Source organism: Gasterosteus aculeatus, chromosome 1 (genome assembly GCF_964276395.1).
Source record: "Gasterosteus aculeatus chromosome 1, fGasAcu3.hap1.1, whole genome shotgun sequence".
NCBI lineage: Eukaryota > Metazoa > Chordata > Actinopteri > Perciformes > Gasterosteidae > Gasterosteus > Gasterosteus aculeatus.
Window position 1 is genome coordinate 14,116,201 of NC_135688.1, and position 20,804 is coordinate 14,137,004.

General features: G+C 40.0%; 5 protein-coding genes across 5 annotated transcripts; 3 read left to right on the plus strand and 2 right to left on the minus strand.

Annotated features, from left to right (window-relative positions):
* Window positions 1-503: 503 nt before the first annotated feature.
* LOC120826530 (acyltransferase PGAP2) lies at window positions 504-2,682 on the minus strand. Its single transcript, XM_040188903.2, has 6 exons — window positions 2,412-2,682; window positions 2,016-2,189; window positions 1,681-1,930; window positions 1,304-1,410; window positions 1,090-1,198; window positions 504-958 (listed from the first exon to the last, which is right to left on the minus strand). Exons 2-6 carry the CDS (start codon window positions 2,181-2,183, stop codon window positions 828-830), a joined length of 765 nt encoding a protein of 254 aa, XP_040044837.1. The 5' UTR covers window positions 2,184-2,189; window positions 2,412-2,682; the 3' UTR covers window positions 504-827.
* Window positions 2,554-7,529, plus strand: chrna10a (cholinergic receptor, nicotinic, alpha 10a). The gene is made up of 5 exons (XM_040188879.2): window positions 2,554-3,190; window positions 4,130-4,275; window positions 4,409-4,563; window positions 5,167-5,699; window positions 5,797-7,529. Exons 1-5 carry the CDS (start codon window positions 3,130-3,132, stop codon window positions 6,486-6,488), a joined length of 1,587 nt encoding a protein of 528 aa, XP_040044813.1. The 5' UTR covers window positions 2,554-3,129; the 3' UTR covers window positions 6,489-7,529.
* On the minus strand, window positions 6,578-8,524 carry LOC120826520 (olfactory receptor 52N5). The gene has a single exon (XM_040188891.2). It carries the CDS (start codon window positions 8,507-8,509, stop codon window positions 7,580-7,582), a length of 930 nt encoding a protein of 309 aa, XP_040044825.1. The 5' UTR covers window positions 8,510-8,524; the 3' UTR covers window positions 6,578-7,579.
* Window positions 8,525-11,527: 3,003 nt separating this feature from the next.
* On the plus strand, window positions 11,528-12,478 carry LOC120829396 (olfactory receptor 52B2-like). The gene has a single exon (XM_040193452.2). The coding sequence runs from the start codon at window positions 11,528-11,530 to the stop codon at window positions 12,476-12,478; it is 951 nt and encodes a 316-aa protein (XP_040049386.2).
* A 2,384-nt stretch (window positions 12,479-14,862) lies between these two features.
* On the plus strand, window positions 14,863-15,896 carry LOC120829407 (olfactory receptor 52B2-like). The gene has a single exon (XM_040193472.2). It carries the CDS (start codon window positions 14,863-14,865, stop codon window positions 15,781-15,783), a length of 921 nt encoding a protein of 306 aa, XP_040049406.1. The 3' UTR covers window positions 15,784-15,896.
* Window positions 15,897-20,804: the final 4,908 nt, after the last annotated feature.

Below are 20,804 nucleotides of genomic sequence, written 5' to 3' on the forward strand. Positions count from 1 at the left end.
CTTCATTTACACTATAGTGAAAAAAACACAAAATGGTTCAAGGTCTCTCTCCAGCAAAAATGAAGTTTCTTGCTCGTACTTGCCAATTCTTCCGTCATCCAGGTCGGCTTTGAGGTGAGGATAGAAAGACGCTTAAGGGTATTGAGTTATTGCTTTGGGCTACACTCATTTCAAAACACCATTATTCTAAGTAGACCTACCTTACATCCCTTAAGGATGGAAGTTAACGGAAAAGCATGATGTGTCAAATACATTCACCAAGGTAAAGTAAGTGCCATTAGTGCATTTTCTTTCTGTTGATTTGCATTTGTAATCAGCCACAAGATTCTTTTACATCATAAAGCAATGGGTCAAAGTTAAGTGGTGCATGATCGTGATTCCTGCTGCACATCAACAACAGGGCATTACAGTGACACGTAACTTAGTACAGATAGTTCACATTTGACAACTGTTGCCTGATTTCAACCTCTGACCGTGTTGAAAAAAGTAGACCAAGCATGTAGTTGTTGACGTACTGTCACTTTACTTTGGCACACATACAGTAAGACGACCAGATCTTGTTGTGCTTTGTACAAAAGTTGAGATTTCACATTACATAAAATATAGTACTGTGTGTAGGTGAAGTTATCCATGGATGAGACACAGAGGCAAAAAAAGCACTTAGAGCTCACAGAACCGCCTGTACAGTGGCACATGTGCTCGTCTGACATCATGGAAATGTGCGGAAGGGGCCTTCATCCCACTCATCTCAGCTGGGCAGTATTAAGGCTGTTCCCATCAGGTGAATGTGTGGTTGTACATTCAGCACTTAGTGCTTGAGGTTCTAGTCAGAAGTCTTTATCTTCAGAGGACGAAATGACCATGACCTCACGGCTCTTAAAGTCCCACACGGCTGTGAGATGGAAGGCCATGTTGGAGACAACCACTAGATACTCAAACAGGGCAAATAAAGTGTAACCTATGAAAATAAGAAACAGACATACATGATGGACAAGTTTTGTGTCATGTTTCTTGAAGCGTCGTTATAACCTTTTACAGATAAGAACAAATGAATCAAACTTAATAATAATAATTTAATACCCTACTTACTCCCCGATTCGCAGTACATGTTGTGTTTCCAATAGAAGAATCCGGCCAAACCACAGAAGGACACGTTAAGAAGCAAGAGACGCACTTTCCAACAGTGAGACATGGCATCCTGTAAGGAAGATGACAATCAACACAGAAAAGTGGACCTGAAGTGGAGGAAGTGCTGCAAATGGCATGAGAGATTTCATTTTGTGAGTCATTTGGCATCCCTTACCTCAGGACTCAATGAATTCTTCCTAATAGTCTTCCATAAACGGCAAGTTATCGCCATGTAGATAAGGGAACTGGCAAGGAAGAGCACAAAGCCTTCCTTATGTACAACTGAGGATACAATATATACAAAGAGAGGGGACAGAGAGTCATTGTATCCATGAGCTGCCAAATAAAATACTTTAAGGCAATGCATCTTTGACCTAAGGCTATGGTAACGTTTCAACCAATTGAAAATCTCTGTATACAAGAAGTCAAAGCCTTCAAACCCATTCTAGTATGTGCAATTAAATTCTAAATCTCTGTTTACTTAAAATGTAAATCAAAAGGAAAGCAGTGGTTTGAATAAAACCTTTCCAATAAAAAACAAGCATTACTCACAGTACGTTTCACTCGATGACACGTATGTGAGGAGCAAGAGGCCGAGGTTTTCACAAACGGAAAAGGCCAGACTGAAGCAACTGAGTGAACTCTCCGGGAACCTCGAGGCAAATCGTGCCTTGTAAAATTTGAAGTAGGTAAATGCCACCAGGAGCCTCGGAGCCGAGTGGAGTCCGATACAGAACCGCCATATGTGGCACTCAGGGCTCAGGCTTATTGAGGCACTGATGGATGGCAAGTAATTAGGGACCTGTAAAACACAGTGACGATTTAGTACAACCTGAGCATTTGAAGCAAAAGATGGCGTGGTGCATTTCGCCAAATGAGGAAATTACCCGGCAATGTGTACCAGTAGAGTCGTCATAATGAAAAACAGAGGATATAAAGATGCAGGTTATCAGTCCAACCAGCGGTAGGCACACAGTAAACCCAACACAGGCGCCGAATGATACCCTGATGACCAGGGGCCTCTCGTGCCCCAAGATGCTGGAGCCCTGTAGCATCTTGGTCTGAAAACAGTGCGAAATGCTTCATTTAAAAAATGTCTTACAAAGGCGAGGCATGTGTGATACTGAAATTATTAACTTCGTTCAAAAATGATGGGCTACATATGAGGTATTTATGAAGTGCTCACATATTGTCAATATTCAATCAGTTATGTGGGGACATTTTGACACTCGGGCATGCAGTAACTGAACATATGCAGTCTAAAAATACCGGAACCAACCTACCTCGACTGGCTGTTTACCAACTACTGCCACACAGTGCACGCGCCTAGCGTGTCAATGCTGTAACAATAACACTCGTGATAACACGATGCAGGGTGGATCGATCTGGGGTATTCGGGATGCCAACAATAGCATGCAGCGCCTCAGAGAGAGCAGCGCGTCGCGCAGCAGATCTCACATCCGCGTGCGCGTGACAGCTTTTGCATTCACTGAAATCCACTTGATTGCTCGCAAAACACGACAACAGGGCAGCGAATGCAGCATTCCCCCCCCGTGCTACAGATAGTGGGAGGAAAACACGGTCACAGCATGAAAGGCATCAGTACCCGGAAGAGAGAGCGAGCGGAGGAGGAGAGTGCAGAGGATGCTGCGTTAGGGCGGCGCAGCCTATCCACGGGGACGCGCGCACGCATCATGGACCGTAATGTTGTTATGAATAGAATACGTTAAGTAACTATTTAGGTGCCGTTTTTCTGCTATTGGGACTGGCGGTGCATGCTCGAGAGCAAATTGGTTATCCGTTTTTATTTTTGTAGTAGTAATTCCTTGTGGTTTGTGCGTATTACGCGGTTATAACATGTGGGGCCGCCCCGCCTCTCCTCGGCTTTCCTCTCTCCCGATCACACGTCACGCTCTGCTGGTGACCTTTGGTGAAGGAAACTCTTTATAGGCACACAGCGGCCCAGATGCTCTTGGGATCGAGGTCGTTTGTTTCAGCAAGATGAAAAGATGGAGAACCCAAACTGCATGTCGCTTGCTTCTGTGTGTCACTATTTTACCAAGTAAGTTTCCATTCATTTGAAATGACCCCATGTTCTCTTAAATAATGCATTATGAATTGTTTGCAGTTTATTTCAGTTTTAGAGAGACAACCTGTGCCAGAAAGGGTGACAAGGATGTGATTCATGATTTTTATGATTTCTTAATTTGCACAATTTAAGCAATACAAAATAAACAATAAACAAACAATATAGAAATAAGGAAGGAAGAAGCCAACTGGGCTTATTTGAAGCATGTGCATAAACATGTGCATAGAGTGTTGTTGATCAACTGTGATTGGCCGAGCTCTGACAATGTCATTCTTTAACAGTAAAATGTGGATTCATGGTTCATTCATTTTCTCTCAGAATTCTATTCCTCTTCCAAGCAAACCCACAATGAGAAAAGCAGTCGTTAAAGGATTTGCTAACATTATAATCCCGCAGAGGTTCTTTGCATCCTGCTCAGAGGCTTTACTGAAACAGCGTTTGAGGGTTGACATCTGGCTGGCCCAAATCCATTGTTGACAAGGAGACGAGCTATTGTTAGAAAAAAAATCCAGTGTTTCCATTTTAAAACTATTCATCTCATAGAATGGTTCCTGACAATTATTTCCTTATTAAATTGTTAATATCATAACCCACACAGGGGGACCTAATAAAGCCACTGCTGGCAGATGATAGAAGTCTTTCTAGAGTTTATAAAACAATCTGATATGCTTCTTTTTCCCCTTCCACCATCTGTGATGCAAATTCTCCTCAGAATCCATATCTCTGCATTTACTCTGAATGTCGTAGGCCAGAAAATGTATTGATCAAAACTCATCGCATCTGAATATCCTTTGAACAAAACCCTTTCCCTGACTAAAGAATTATAAACAAAAGTGATGTGGCACCATTAAGTGAAACGCAACATGATCTTTTTGGCGATGTGACCGTAAATCCTTCCTCTCCCTGTCTCAGCCTGTTGGTGTGCTCAGGGGAAATACGCTCAGAAGCTCTTGAACGATTTATTCACCAACTATACGAGCGCGCTGAGGCCTGTGGAGGACACAACCACCATACTGAATGTGACCCTGCAGGTTACGCTGTCACAAATTATCGACATGGTAAAACACCGCACCACATCCGTGGAGAAACCCACTCAATAATGACACGTTTATATTTGATCAGATCCCCGTTTTTCCTGCAATATCCCATTTCTCCGATTGTCAAGTACTTATAATCCCTAATGTTTTTCAGGACGAGCGAAACCAAATTTTGACTGCATATTTATGGATACGGCAAGTGTGGTTTGATGCGCACCTCAAATGGAATAAAGATGATTACGATGGACTCGATACCATCCGCATACCTAGTAGTTATGTATGGAGACCTGATATAGTCCTATATAACAAGTAGGTCGGATTGGTATTGAGTTAATCATTTAGGGATCACATTCTACTATTTATTGGTCAGAATAAAAGGGACAAGCTGAACAGTCGTTGAAGACATTATTCATAAGAGTGTCCAGGCCTTTGTCTGATTTTTATATAGAAGAGTGCTGAGAAAAACAAAATAATACAGACTGAACATTTACAATTTAGTCAATCACTTCTATGCCAAAGATGAAGGACGTATTTCCAAGAGTAGCAGAGCATATTGTTAACCAGAGAGTAAGTAATTTCCATTGCACATAACTATATAACTATATAGCTATAACTATAGCTATATATATAATCAAATGCAGACACATGTAAACACTCAGCATTTCTGAAATATAAAATGCAGACATAACACTGAGGAATGAGTGCAACTCTCTCAAATGTGTTGACTCTCCCCCCCAGTTGGTGCACTTGTGCCTTTGTATTCTGATCAAATTTCTTTGTCCATCTTCTTAACAGTGTGTCCAAAATTTGGACACACTTTCTCATTAAATTGAAGGAGCAAATGAGTCCAATCCTTTGACTGGTACTTTATCCAAATTACCTCTTGGTATGAACCTTTTCTCTGTTTGTCAGTGCTGATGACCATTTCACTGGCTCCATGGACACCAACGTGGTGATCCGGCATGACGGCCAGATGATGTGGGACTCCCCGGCTATCACCAAGAGCTCCTGCAAAGTGGACGTGTCTTTCTTCCCCTTCGACGCTCAGCAGTGCAGGTTCACTTACGGCTCCTGGACCTACAACGGTAACCAGCTGGATATCCTGAATGCCATGGAGAGCGCGGACCTGGCCGACCTAGTGGAAAATGTGGAGTGGGTGGTGCTGGGAATGCCGGCCAATAAGAACATAGTTCAGTATGGCTGCTGCGCTGACCCTTACCCTGATGTGACCTTCACACTGAAACTGAATAGAAGAGCGTCCTTTTATGTCTACAACTTGCTCATCCCATGCGTGATGATTTCTTTCCTGGCGCCACTGGGCTTCTACCTGCCCGCTGACTCTGGGGAGAAGGTGTCATTGGGTGTCACCGTGATGCTGGCCCTCACTGTCTTTCAGCTGTTGGTTGCAGAGATTATGCCACCCTCTGAGAATGTGCCACTTATCGGTAAAGGGCCATACATACAATGGAGTTAAATCCAAAACTTGTGTTACAATTGCAAGTTGCAACTCTGCTGATTCCTCTCTGTCCTTTGCTTCCGCAGGAAAGTATTACATTGCAACGATGACCATGATCACGACCTCCACTGCCCTGACCATCTTCATTATGAACATACACCACTGTGGTCCAGATGCAAAGCCTGTTCCCAAGTGGGCCAAGAAAGTTATTCTGCAGTACATGGCCAGAATGTGTTTCGTGTTCGAAGTCGGGGAGAACTGCTTGTCACCTCAGCCGGAGAAAGAGGAGCCTCCACTCGTACGGAACACCAACTGCGGCATGAATGGTCAGGCAGGGCCGGGCCGAGAGGACTGCGTCTTCAGGATGGAGGCAGGGCACGAGACGGTGGACGCAGAGGAGAGGGAAGATGCGGATCAGACGATGAGCCCAATAGGCTCCATCGGGAAGAACCCTACCAGCAACTATAGCACTTGGAAACACGGCAGTTACATGAGCATGGACTGTGGAGAGGCCGGGGGTCAGACCAGATGCAGGAAGGGAGGTGTGAGCGATGGAGAGAGAAGAGACGGAGAGGTTTCCTGCAACAGCCAAAGCAGTGAGAGGCAGCTACTGCGTAACATTGAGTACATAGCCAACTGTTACAGAGATCAGAGGGCAACACAGAAAAGGACTGGGGAGTGGAAGAAAGTTGCTAAAGTTTTAGACCGCTTCTTCATGTGGATATTCTTCATCATGGTCTTTTTCCTGAGCCTTCTCATTATGGGGAAAGCCATCTAACAGCCGGTCTGACAAGCGGCCCTTACTCTTAGTGTGTTACTGTACCCGATGATTTAATGTTAGTAATGGTTTATTCTGAATGATGCCATCACCCACCTGACTGCATTCCTAATTATTACTATTAGACAATTAATACAAATTGTGTTGATTGGTTTTGTTGTTGTCGTCAACTTGCATTCCCGACTTTTGTCACAATACTGTGTGATAGTAATTATGCTCGGAAATAAAAAGTCAGTTAGTAAATCAACACATGTTCACCAATATGGATTAGTTCCTGTTAATGTATTTCATTTAGTAAGAAACAATAAGTCAAGGAATTCAAAGATGCAGCCCAAAGCAGTGACAAATTGTGCGATGCATTGCTGCCTCAGACATTTCAAACATGATTCTGTATGGAAGTATCGTAAAATGTGTAGTTCTGAAACCATTTCATTATTCTCAAATGAAATAGAAAAATTATACAAATGCTTGTGGTTATAATTATTTCAATTTGCTTTTCATTCAATGAGAAGTTTAAAATCAAGTTAAAGATACCTGAAAAAAACAAAATCTGTTCATTTGGGACATTTTTATTGTTAGGAAATCTAAAACAATTACAAGCAAAGTATTATATACACAATTCTAGTAAATGTTGTGTTCTTTGTGTTGTACTGTATTTTAATTTACATGAGTTGTCAAACTTATGGGCTATATGAAACATTGCACTTATCCAGGGGACTCGGGAAGAGGAAAAGCCAACAGAAAGTGTGATGATAATAACAATAAGACACAATGGAGGAGGGCTCGTTACTGGGGTCTAGCACACGGGGGGCCAGTAGACCGTCATTATACCATTGTGACACTTTATGAAACTTTATTATGTTGAGCTTAAAAATTCTATCTGCAAATAGTAGAAATGTATCCCGAAATCACACGGATGACAGAAGACAATTTTCTTCCCTTTCATCAAAAAAATATATAACAAATACATCTGATTTAATTGAGAAGAGAGTGCAGAAATAATTTGCTATTTCAAATATAAATGGTTTCAATTGAAACAAGGGTACTTGTCCATGTCTTATTTGTCTTTTTTCCTCCCACCTTATCAAGCATCAGGTTGGAGTCACTTTTCTTTGCAGTATTTGGATAATTTTGTCCCGTAATGTTCTTGATTGCATTCCATAAATTATTGGATTTAAATTGGCAGGGACCACATGAAATAAAATGTAGGCAATTTTCCTTAAATCTGGATAGTTTGGAAAACGGTGCAATATGATTGTCAAGAACCCCGACCAGAGCATAATGAGATACAGAACAAGGTGGCTGGTGCAGGTTTGAAGTGCTCTGTTATTCAACTCTTTGCTTTTCTTTATCCAGCAAATGACAGCTATTCTGAAATAGGTCACAGCGATGCCTCCCATCGAGCAACTGAACAGCACAACGGTGAAGAAGAGCCCATAGATATTATTGATGGACGCGTCCTCACAGGAGAGCTTGAACAGCGACGCGTTGTCACAGTAAGCGTTTTGTATCACCGACCTGCAGCGGGACAGCCTCACCGTGAGCCCTATCAAAACAGACACCAGCACCAGCGACACCGCCCACGCACTGGCTGATAGCACAACCACAGCTTTGGTGGTCATTATGGAGGCGTACCTCAAGGGGTGACATATGGCCACGTATCTGTCTATCGACATGATGATGAGGATCATATGGGAGGCGGACCCGAACGTGTGGCTGTGAAAGGCTTGAGCCACACACTGGTTGTAGGTGACGAAGCGTTCGGTCGAAACGACGTGAGCCATCAGCTGAGGCAGAAGCACTGTGTTGCCCATGAGGTCGTTGACGGCGAGGTTGCAAAAAAGAATGTACATGGGCTGGTGCAGCTTCTCCTCACTGATGATGAGCACAAGGAGTCCGATGTTAGAGCACATCAAGGTGAGGTAGACAAACAGCAGTAAGAAAAACAACGGGTACATGAAATTTGGGGATATGTCGAAGCCTTGGATCTTTAAGATATCACTTGTCGTGTTGTTTTCCATTCTCGGTCAACTGATGAAAGACCTATGAGAGAAAAAAATATCAGGCGCTTTTACAGTGATAGGTGGAACAACAATCAAACATCAGGCATTCTTTTGTTATTAATTGCACCTTTCATTCTTTATTTCAATCGGACAAAGTGAACAAAATGAGAAAAAATAAAACAACTAATAAGAACAAAGAAAAGAATGGAAAACTTTATGTTTAAAGGACAATACTTACTTCTTTGACAACTAAATTGAATCCCCTCCTGCAGAAATACTGAGCACAAATAAATTATTTCATGGGAACAACCATTACATTATGAACCCAAAATCATTTTTGACCCATTCTATACATTGAAAGGACTTGTGTGAAATGAGCTCTATCCCGTACATGAATGCCTGAGGAGGTGGGATTCACAACTCAGCAGCCAGATCGTCTACTACGATCTACTTTATGTTCAGCGTGACTAACATGTGACGTCAGCCCACTGTCCTCCTCATTAGATTGCCAATGTTTTATGTAACAATGGTTAAGCTGCTCCTGGTCGGGAATCTTAAGTTAAGATTTTTTCATTTATTTTGTTTAGACACAGAAACCCAATTCCATTTGTTTTATACCTGTCACTATTCAAAACCAACAAGTACCTTTAACTACTTATATGTTGTTACGTAAATCCAATTCAAAGCTACGCAACTACGCGGCAGCAACATTGGGAGTAAATTTAAAAGTATTCCTTTACTTGTACAGCATGCTACAATAATACAATTTCATCTTAATTTAAATAAGGTCAACATTAAAGTTGGAATATTAATTTAGCACCTGATTGAAATCTTTCTAATTTGTCTAATTGCCTTTGGAGTGAAGATAGTAAAACAGTTAAAGTTAAATCAGCCAGCAGATACAATTTACACAACTTTGTCTTCAAAATATACACAACAGTTACAAACAGATAATTCAGTTAAGCCAAAAAAATGTCTGTGTATCAATATGTACGGCATATGGCCTAATATTTGTAAGCAAAGCTATGGGACAAGTTCATTTTAAAGTTTGCTTAACCTCAGCCCAAAAAGAATTGTTTGGTCAAATCAATTATAAAAGTAACTCAAGGGTCCATCATGTCCATTTCTCTTGGGTGAGATGATTAGTCATGTTCTTGGTGTCATAATGTCCAAACCACTTGTTTGTGTGCACGACCCAGAGCCTTGTTCCCAAAGGCATGATGTGACCACTTTTTCAATTTGCCTATTTCTTCTGGAACATATAAAACAATAGAAAAAGGCTGTATAATAATTTAATGAGCCATTTGTCATATCCATCCAAACTGTGGATTTCAAATAAAATGTTTACAGTTTGTTTTTCACATGCAGACAAAGATGTTACAGCCTCCCCTGGGAGTTATTAAACAGCATCCTTCATCAGCAAACAACAAGGAATTACTCACTCTCCGGGGATTAATTACAATATGAGACAGTTAATACTTCTATTGACTGCATCTCAATGGGGCTCATTACCACATTAGTTTTGATAAAGTAATGACGCATCTGGCTGATGTAACTCAACCAAATTTGTCGTGTATCATAGCTCCATGATATGCCAAACGTGTTTAGTTTCTTGTGTGAAAACCGTTTTTATGTGAACGGAAACATAAGAAGAATAAACTTCAGAGCCTTCAGACCTTCCTTGTACTAGAGTACTGGAGGCCAAATAACTGGTTTTAGTATTAAAACTAGTGGCGGCTCTTTTCATGGATCATCTCTGTAAATCTCAAAGGTCAAAGTGACTGTGATTGTAAAAACATGAAGAGTATCTGTTGATTAAGTGGAGAGACGCAATGTTATAATTGCCATAAGAAGGAAAATTATATTTATACCTACAGTTCAGTTATTATAGTTGAGGTTTGATTTTTATTTTGACCTTATTTCTTCTGCGACTAATGTTAAAATATGAAAAGCAAAAACATTCAGAATGACACATTAACCACAGTGCTAGAGCAAGGAAATGAAAGTTGTGTACATGTACAGTATAATCATAGCTTGTCATCGAGACAAATACCCAACAAAAATATTTTTTTTGTTTACACCATTAACAGCGGTTGTGTCAGGATCCCATCAGCTTCACTCACTCCTCCCACTCGTTCACAGTCCCCTGAATTCTAATCATCGTCTCTGCACCTCATCAGTTCACATCCCTTTATATTTGGCTCCTCTTCATACACTCAGTGTCTGGTCTCGTCTCTACAGGACACCGCAGACTCCAAGCTACGTTCCTGAATCCCTACCGGCTGATCCAAGGGACTCTCCTCCAGTCCGTAACCTGGAACTCGGACTACCCTCCTGTTAACGTTCCATCCTGATCATCTGCCTGCCTATTCCTCATATCTCCGTCTGCTTCCATTATCGTGTCAATAAACTATTAAACTCACCTCACGGCTGTCTCCTGTCCCCCATTCGTGACAGGTTGACAGTGAGCTTAGCAGCGACTTCTCAAAGTGATTATTCCTGTCTTTATTTTTAGAAACATTTATATGGATTAAAGACTAATCCCAGCAAGCAGTTGGTCTTAGAAGCTTCACATTATATACATCTGCTTTTTTGCAATATTACCCTCTTCTGTGTTCTAATTGATCTGCCAATCAGTTTGTTGGGTTTATCCATGTCATTTATGATTTGAGGGCAGCTCTAGACTAACAACAATTTACTAGCTGTAGTACCACACCTTTACCAAAACACTATTGGTAAGTCATTCATGTAAGACAGTTTGGTTTTTCTTAGTGAAGGATTTTGTTTTTGTGCCGGTGTGATTTCACACATTCCTATAGGTACAGTTCTGGTCGATATTTCTAAGGAAGTAGTGTATTCGTTATTGGAAAGCCAATGAGAATCACTGAGGCACAAGTGACGTAAACAAGTCACTGCTGTGTAAACATAGAATAAGTAGGCTGCTGCAGGGAAGCTCTCCACAGATCGTTGCGATTACTACGCAGTTTCTGGCAATGACATTTATTTCTTTTTGATCTACAGTTAGCGGGAGAAGAAATGGAGAACAAATCTTTTGGGTTCAGATCTGAGTTAACCCTCGACACATTTGTTATTCCACCTGGAGGAAAGTATCCCATGTTTTTATTTGGTATTGCAATTTATTTATTTAGCGTCTTTTGCAACCTGATGTTGTTGAGTTTGATCATTCTGAAAAGGAACCTCCATAAGCCCATGTATTTCATCCTGTTTAGTCTGCCCCTCAACGACTTGATAGGCGTGTCTGCAATGTTACCCAAAGTGCTTTCGGACCTTGTTACAGAGACAAACACGGTCTACTATCCTCTTTGTGTTTTGCAAGCCTTCTTGCTCCACATGTATGGTGGTGGAATTTTGTTTATTCTCGCAGCCATGTCTTTTGATCGTTATGCCGCCATCTGCATGCCGCTACGCTACAGCTCCATCATGACCCCCAGAGTTATAATTTGTATCATCTCACTAGTCTGGGGCCTTGACTTTGTCTTGATCACATCCTTGTTCTCTTTGCAGACAAGGCTTCCCCGTTGTAAATCTGTGATCATGAATGTGTTCTGTGACAACCCGTCTCTTCTGAAGCTCACATGTGGAAACACGACAGTCAATAATGTCCTAGGGTTATTTACCACAGCTGCAATGCAAGCTGTAAGTGTGTCTATTCAGGTGTTTTCCTATGTAAAGATACTGATCACATGTATGGTTACAAGAAGGTCGGAAGCAAAAACAAAAGCTGTCAACACGTGCGTCGCACAGTTGCTTATATTAATCATATTTGAGATTGTGAGCACTTTCACAATTTTATCTCACAGGTTCAAAAATGTCTCAGCTGACTTGCAAAAAATAATGGGTATGCTGATATTCCTTGTACCGCCGCTTTTGAATCCAATTGTATACGGGCTGTATACAAGTGAAATACGGAACACCCTTTTGACAGTGTCAGCCAACATTTTTACACAAGTGGGCTGGTTGCGCTAACATTTTGTATTATTGAGCTGCAGGGAATTTCATAACACTTTTATCTCTGTTAGTATCCATGATAATGTAAACATCATCAACTGCATGAAACCATGACAATTGCATGAACTTGAACACAACCCAAAGTCAGTTTTGACTGTTTTCATTTTACCTTGGGAAAGCTTCCATTACAGCTTCCATTTGGAAATTCTGTTTGCTGCTGTGGGACCCGAAGATTTACTTTGAATATTTTTGATGATATATCATTTTTTTCAATAGAGTGAACCCTTTTTGGAAAAGGGAAACCTATTTTAACTATATAATGAAACAGAGACAAACTGTATGAGTGGTGGAACTGGAGCAAATTGCATGGCATGTGATGAGGCTAAATCTTTCTGCAGTTATATAAATATGTTTTACTTGACTTTTAAAAAAGAAAAGTGCATTCTTTTGCATTTTTCTCTTTCATGTCTTTACTGGAGCGTGCACCACTTTGTGTGTACAACGGATGTATTAGTTTCATACTGCACATAGTTTAATAGGAAACACATTGCATTTTCATTTAAAGTATATTTTAAACCATTTCAGACTTTAGTGTGTTCTGTACTCTTATCATGTTCACATTTAAGAGTTTAATTGTTCCTGTTTGTATTTACGTCTCGTGCAGTCTATTTGTCTGTGAACTGGTTGATATCCATTACTCACACTGTAATTATTGCAGTCTTAAATCTATAGAAAATGTACAGTTTGTACAATGTTTCATGTGTGGTACATTAATAAAATCAAAAAATGTATCTATGTTTGTATTCATTAATTCAATCATATTCTGGAAATTCGTGATTTAATGAAAACTGCAATATTTTACATTAATCCCCCAAAAATTCTTTACGTTTCCTTATATTTCTTAAATGTATGAGCATTGGCAACCTTTGGAAAAATAGTACAGATCGCGGGAAAAGGTAGAGGTTACTTCCCTTCTGGAGAGTTTTACCGTATTTCATTGAAATAAATGATGAGGCTTACAATGACAGCAGCTAATGGATAGAAAGACTGAATTTCAACAATGAAGGACTATTCTTTTAGATCAGACTTTTTGCTGTAGAGGTGTTCACATGCAAACAACAAATGCAAATAATTCCAACAAATATTTCATGTTAACACAAAACCATGTTTAAAGTTCACAATATCCTACCTCATAGTTGTATGAAACCTGAATACATATATTCAACTACAATTTTATAAACAAATTAGAAGCTGAGGGAGAAGAAAGAATGAGTTGAAAAGATGCAGATTCTAAATATTATTATATTTTTACAATCCTCCTGTTATTCATTAGGGAAGCTCAAACCTTTTGCCAAAAGGAAATACTGTAAATGAAGTGATAAGGAAAATGGTATTCAACGACGGACATTTCTCACTAAATGGGGCTTCAAGCCCAGAACGATTTATTTGATCCGATCCTGTGATGTAGCAGACTAAGGTTTCAACAGACAACATTGAAATGTAAATATTTCCTGATGTCCACATCTGGTCCTTTCTGCCATGCATTGTTCATTTTCCACACATCACAGTTTGGTGATGTGAAGAGTTACATAAGTCCTGCATCACGGAGATTCACAGTGTTTCCGCCATTCCTTCAATACGGTGACATTGCTGCCATCCATAGGCTCCTGTCTATGTTGAATTTTGCATATGCGAGTTCAAAGCTCAAAACACTATATTGTGTTATACCAAGGTTGAGCATATGAAAACAAATTTGAGAAAAAAAAAAAAAGTAAAGAAAGAAAAATACTTTTTCAGAATGATTATATGTTCAATCATTTCGGCATATGGCAAACCGCAAAAAAGAGCAGATGTACAATACATTGTGACTAAAGGCCTGAGAACTGACTTTATTCATGAGGTTATATAAATCCAAATATATATTACATGTATGCATATTTTACAATAGGAAAGACATAGGTGATTGAAACTGTTTTTTAATGAATAATTATGTTGCAAATGAAGCTATGTTGTTCCAACCTTTCATGCTGTGGTTAATATTTAGCAAGAGGGGGGGCGTCCACAAGTAACCACCCAGTCCCGGCACTGGGTATTCCAACCAATCACAACCTTGCAGTCAAACTTTTTATGGAGTGATCTCCGCGGGTCCTTTCAGCTGTCATTGCAGACCGAATGCAACCCTCCTCCACCCCAGACACCTCCAGCCACCTTCAGGCATACTCCAGGCAGCATCAACCTGCAGAAACTTCCTGGCTTCACCACCACCACCACCAGTGTCTGGACTCCAGGGGGGGTTCTGGAAGAGCAGAACTCCTGAGTATCCGGGTCGAGGATAGAGTCCAATCGCATGTAATAAAAGTATCGTCTCACCTGATTGAACTATGGATATAAATGCATCTAATATGGAATTACTTACACTTGCACCATTTGACTTATCTGCTACAAGCATTTATCCGGTGTTTGTATTGGGCACGCTCACATATCTTATTATCGTCTTCTGCAACTTGTTGGTACTTGCAACTATTGCTGTGAGTAAAACATTACACAAGCCCATGTTTATCCTCCTCTTCAACTTGCCCATAAGTGACGTGTTGGGCAGCACAGCTTTTTTCCCTCATCTTCTCTTCAGCATTGTGACACAGAACAGAGTAATTTCCCAATCTGCATGTATTACTCAGGCTTTTCTGATTCATTTTTACGGTTCAGGAAACATGCTGATCTTGAGTGCCATGGCATACGACAGATACATTGCAATATGTTGTCCTTTGAGGTATAATGCTATTATGAGCCCAAAAAATGTAATCAGAATCATTATTTTAATATGGTTTCTAAATTTCTCAATGATGTTAACTTTGTTTTTGTTGCTTGCACGGTTCAAAATGTGCAGGACAAATGTAGTGGATTTGTACTGTAACAATCCTTCATTGATGAAACTGGTATGTGAGGACACCAGAATAAACAACTACTTTGGGATGCTTTCTATAGTCCTACTCATGGGAGGACCGCTGTTAATGATAATATACACATATGCACAGATTTTGCGAACATGTGTCATGACTAATCAAACCGATGCTCGGAAAAAAGCTTTTCAGACTTGTGGTACACATTTAGTTATTTTTTTAATCCTACAAATTAATACTATCTTTACACTCATTGCTCATCGCATTCAGAGTGCCTCCCCGTACATTAGAAGGCTACTGGGTATATCAGTCTTATTATTTCCCCCTTTCTTGGACCCGATTATTTATGGACTGAAAATAAAAGAACTGAAGCAGCGCATAGAAATGTTCCTAAAAGGGAACATTTTTTCAACCAAGTTGTAACTAGTTATCTATTGTAATTAGAAGAGTCGTGCTCACTGTACTTTTGTGTTATATATTATGTTGCCTAAAGAAACTGTTTATAAAATCCCCTTTAAATGGAGACTCCACCAACACCAATAGGCCATGTATTACTGCACCAAGTTACATGCTTTTTGTTGATTATTCCTTTTACGAATATGTTGTGTATTTCTCTGTATAATTCCCATGTTTGTATGTTTTCGTCAGCACTTCACAGGTTACAGAAGCTTGAGACTGTGGTAATAGCTGTGTTGTAAGGTGTGGAAAATGAGCTGTGAACAGTAGACTTAATGACAAATCATTTCAAAACTGCTGAAAGGTATGTCATTTATATAATTGAGATATCCAAAGGATCAAAAAAAAAAAACAGCCGCAGAAACAAACCGCAGAACACTGCAGAAACTGATGCATTGTCCCTGCCCAAATGCATGTAGTGAAAATGTATTGAAATGCAATAATACATGTTACACTCTGTTTTGTAAATTTTGTAGTAGTGAGTTTGTATGTATCTCATAACGCTGTTTACATTCAATGCATTATATGGGCTTTAAGGTGGACTATTGATGAGGAAATAAAACAATGTGAGTTTGATTATTGTCTGGTTTTCTTAACATTGCAATAAGTATTTGTTAGCAAATTTCATTATGTTTAACTAAAATATTTCAAGTTCAAATGTTTACTGTTTTTAATGAGAAACATTTGTCAAGAAACAAACACTGTTCATTGCTTCATTGCTTACCATTACTAATCTTTTTTTCGCTGCAGTTAATCTCCAAATGATAGAATCATCTAAATTCCTCAAATAAAAAGGAATGTAAAAAATCATTAGGTCTTCTCAGAAGAGTGCAAGTGTGTTTGTCCTCAACAAAGAGGATTGGGAATGAGCTGCAATTGTAATTTGAGAGTTTCATCCTGGAACACATTTCTCATTTGATATGCTGCATATTGAGATAGAAAAAGAAAACATGGAAATGTTTTGGGAAGATTAAAATATAGTTGATTTGTGCAATAGATCAGAAATCGATTATATATTTAAAATATTTCGAAAGATGAAAACATTATAGATGCACAAAACAACGTATTGTTATATAAATAAAGAATTGTGAGTTTGCCGGGCCTCTGTAGTGCTGTGACCCACTGTGATGTAAAATGCATCTGCAGATCAGAACGCCTTTTATCTGATATACTATAAAGGGGGAATGTAAAGATGTGTGTATGCATTCCATAAAGTTTGAAGAGGCAATTACAAAAAAACAAGATGGTGCATGTTCCAAAAACACTGAATCCTACACTTCCAATAATGAAATTGAACTAATGTCTTTCATTAGATTTCTGTCTCAAATTCCCACTTCTTTCAAACCCCACCTCCCATGCGTATTGCAGGCTTAATGTTAAAAAGCCCAAGCAGAGATTACCCTGTTTACGTCACTGAAGGGGAGGGTCATCGACACTCATCACTCTCTACACAGCTGTTTCTTCTCTGATGCTCCCACCGGGGGGCACATTACATATATATATTATGTAATTGATCTAAACCCTGCAGTGGGATTGTGATGACCGCCGCATTGCAAGACAAAGAGAACTTTTATTTCATATTTGTTACTTTTTACACTGGTCTGTAACTAATTGTGACAAGAACAATGACACTTTAAAAACAGCTGCCTCCTCGTTCAATTTGAATTAGGCCATTTCTTTGACATGGCAGGGAACAACTATGTGTTTCTTGCAGATATTCACAGCTCAACATGTGGTAATTATGATTGCATTGCCTTCACTCATTTTGTATATTTTGTATTGTGAGTGAGTGTTTTCAGGCTGGGCGGGACGGCCAAGAGGAGCGCTCTCTCACTACCCTCACCTGTGGCCAATCACCAATCAGGCACGAGTTATAGCCTGCTGTCTCCCAGGCCTCCTTGTCGGATCATTATCTCCCGCCGATGCGCCTCGCCTCGCCTCGCCTCGCCTCGCCTCGCCTCGCCTCGCCTCGCCTCGCCAGCACGCTCACGCAGCCTTTGCGCAGTGTCCTGCACGGCCTTCCACCGTACCTGCCCGAGGCCCTCTCCTCACGAGCCTCACAAGAAATAACCTTTTTTAACCTCAAAACCTTGTCTTCAGTTCTGCTTTTGGATCCAGTCCTCATCAACCCTAACACAGCAATTATTTTTGTAGAACGCTAAAGTGTTCTTATACAAGAGGACACCAACTGTTATACATATATTTACTGATTCATATAAATCAAGCAAGTGAAACAGGTCTTGAAATACAATTATATCACAGCATCACATGCCGAAACTATGGGAAATGCAGTCTTCCTCCCTTGCTGACAAATGGTTGATCATGCTCATATACTGGTTTGATCCCTCTAATAAGAGTTTTAGGATGAACTTAGCAACAATCCCAGTAAATATGTTACCTACTTCCTCGAGATGTTAGAAGCAAGTAAAAATGCCATTACTGGATTCGACACATTTCTGTCCTCCAATGAGGCTCTATGAACTATTATAATTAATCACGATTAATCAGCAATTTTATTTTGAATAATAATTAGTTTTGTCTTATTGTGTGAAAGATTGTAAAAAAAAGTCCTTCCATCGGAATGCTATGAAACGTATGACCTATTGTAGGAGAAAGCATATGTTTTAAAACTTTGCCTGCAGCAAGCCTCTTGTTCCCCCATTAAGGGCCACGCTGAAACCAAGGTCAGTGTTGCTGTTTGACTATATGGATGATGCCTTCTGCATGCTAGGTGGAAAATAGGATATAAAAATAATGATCCATATAACAAAAAACACAAATTCTTCAATTCACTTAAATTTGTTCTACTGATGAAAAAAAGTATATTTTAAATGTATCTCTGTCAATTCAATCATAATAACTTGTTTTGCATTACAGTATTTCACAATTGCTAAGACACATTTCTTGAAACCTTCACCCATATTCTCAAAACTTTAAACACAAAACCCAGTCTTTAAACTACATTCACAAAACCCCTGACTCTTCTGGCAAAATCAAACACTTGCCTCAAAACCATTTGATCTCAAAATCAAACAATGCTTTCAAAACATAAACACAGCCAGTCAATATATAAACACTCATCAGCTTTCATTAGACATTACATCAAAAAATTGAGAACACAGCGTCCAGCGCATGTAGTTAGAGAAAAAATGTTTATTGCATATAGAAAATAATTTTGCCATAAATAAAATAAAATAATTCACAACTCAGTAAGCCCAAAGAACTGACAACTGTAAATGAAAAGCGTACTACACAAAATATTGTGTTACTGTATTGCAAAATCAAAATCAATGAGAGACTTATTCTGCCTCAGCATCCTGTCTCTGTGCTGGGTCTGGCCAGAGGACTTCGTCCACATCACAAGCAATGTTGTCCCTTCCTAGGCAACGGGGGAAGAACCCTCTCGTGTGTCGGATCCAGCCTTGACAACTCTCCACACCAATGTCACCACAGGCCAATTCCATTGGCTGTAAAATATGTACCCTTGTATACGGGTTACCGTCATAGACCTTCCATCGCCACGCAGAGAAAAACTCTTCTATTGTGTTGAGGAAAGGGCTGTATGGTGGAAGGCAAACATTTAAGAATTGCTGGTTGATGTTGAACCACTCACGTACTCTGACACTACGGTGAAAGCTGACATTGTCCCAAACCACAACATAGATAGGATGCACTGCCTGCTGATGATCCTGCTGCTCACGTTCAAACAAAACATCCCGAAGACCACCCAGAAATGTAAGAAGATGGTCAGTGTTATATGGCCCCAGGGTTGCATGATGGTGGAGAACCCCCCCATTGCTTATGGCTGCACATAGGGTGACATTGCCACCACGCTGGCCAGGGACTTCCACAATGGCACGTTGGCCAATTATGTTCCGGCCTCTCCTTCTCCTCTTCGCCAGATTGAACCCTGCTTCATCTACAAAAATGTATTCGTGGGCCCTTTCCATTTCAAATACCCTCTATACATAAAAGAGATAAATAAATAGTTTAGTAAGTGTTACAGACATATTTCTGCAAAAGTGTATCTATATGCGCTCCTGATTTACATGCACTAAAATATAGTGCAGTCACATGAACGGTATAGGACAATAACGGTAGGCTAGAAACGTGTACTTCAAGCATCAGTGCTGATAGTGTAGGCTAAACTCACTTGCACATACTGATATCGTAGATCTTTGACCCTTTCTGAATTACGCTCAAAGGGTACTCTGTACACTTGCTTCATGCGTACCCTGTTGCGATGGAGGACACAGGCAATGGTAGAAAGGCTGACACTGTTGATTCGTTCAAAGTTTACATTGTCTTCTACAACTCTTTGCTATATTTCACGCAGTCGGATGGCATTGTTTTGACGAACCATATCAACAATGAGAACCTCTTGCTGTTGAACAAAGGAGTCCTTCCACCCTCATTTGGTAGTCTTGCAATTCTACAAAAGGGAAAATGCTCTTACAAATGTATACATAAAGTAACAATAGAAATGGACATGACATGTACTGTAAATCTTTTTTTCTTTTCTCCCCAGTCCCTTCTCTAGTCAAAAACTGATGTACTGTATCAAATGTATTCAGGAAACTTTTAGTCGCACAAATTAGAAAAACAATACATTTCGTTCTCTTCCCTGAAGGTCCCGATAATGGTGGCCACAGAGAATCTGCTCAAATTGGGTTGTACTCTTTGTCCTGCTTCCCTCATTGTCATTCCATGAACAAGAACATGGTCTATCACCGTTTCCAGAATTTGATCTGAAATGACTATTCTTTGTCTAGCTCTTTGTTGTCCTTGTACTCGTCCTCTTTGCCCACCCTCTTACACGAACTCTTCCTTCTCCTCCTCCTCCTCCTCTTCTGCCTCTCACATTGTGTCCATCCATTGTACCAATGTATCAACGTACCTGGGCAACCTGTCTACTCTGAACTGGCTTATATTCTAGACAACTGATTTGATCACATCATTAGAAAGAAGGGTGAACAATTTTGAGTTGT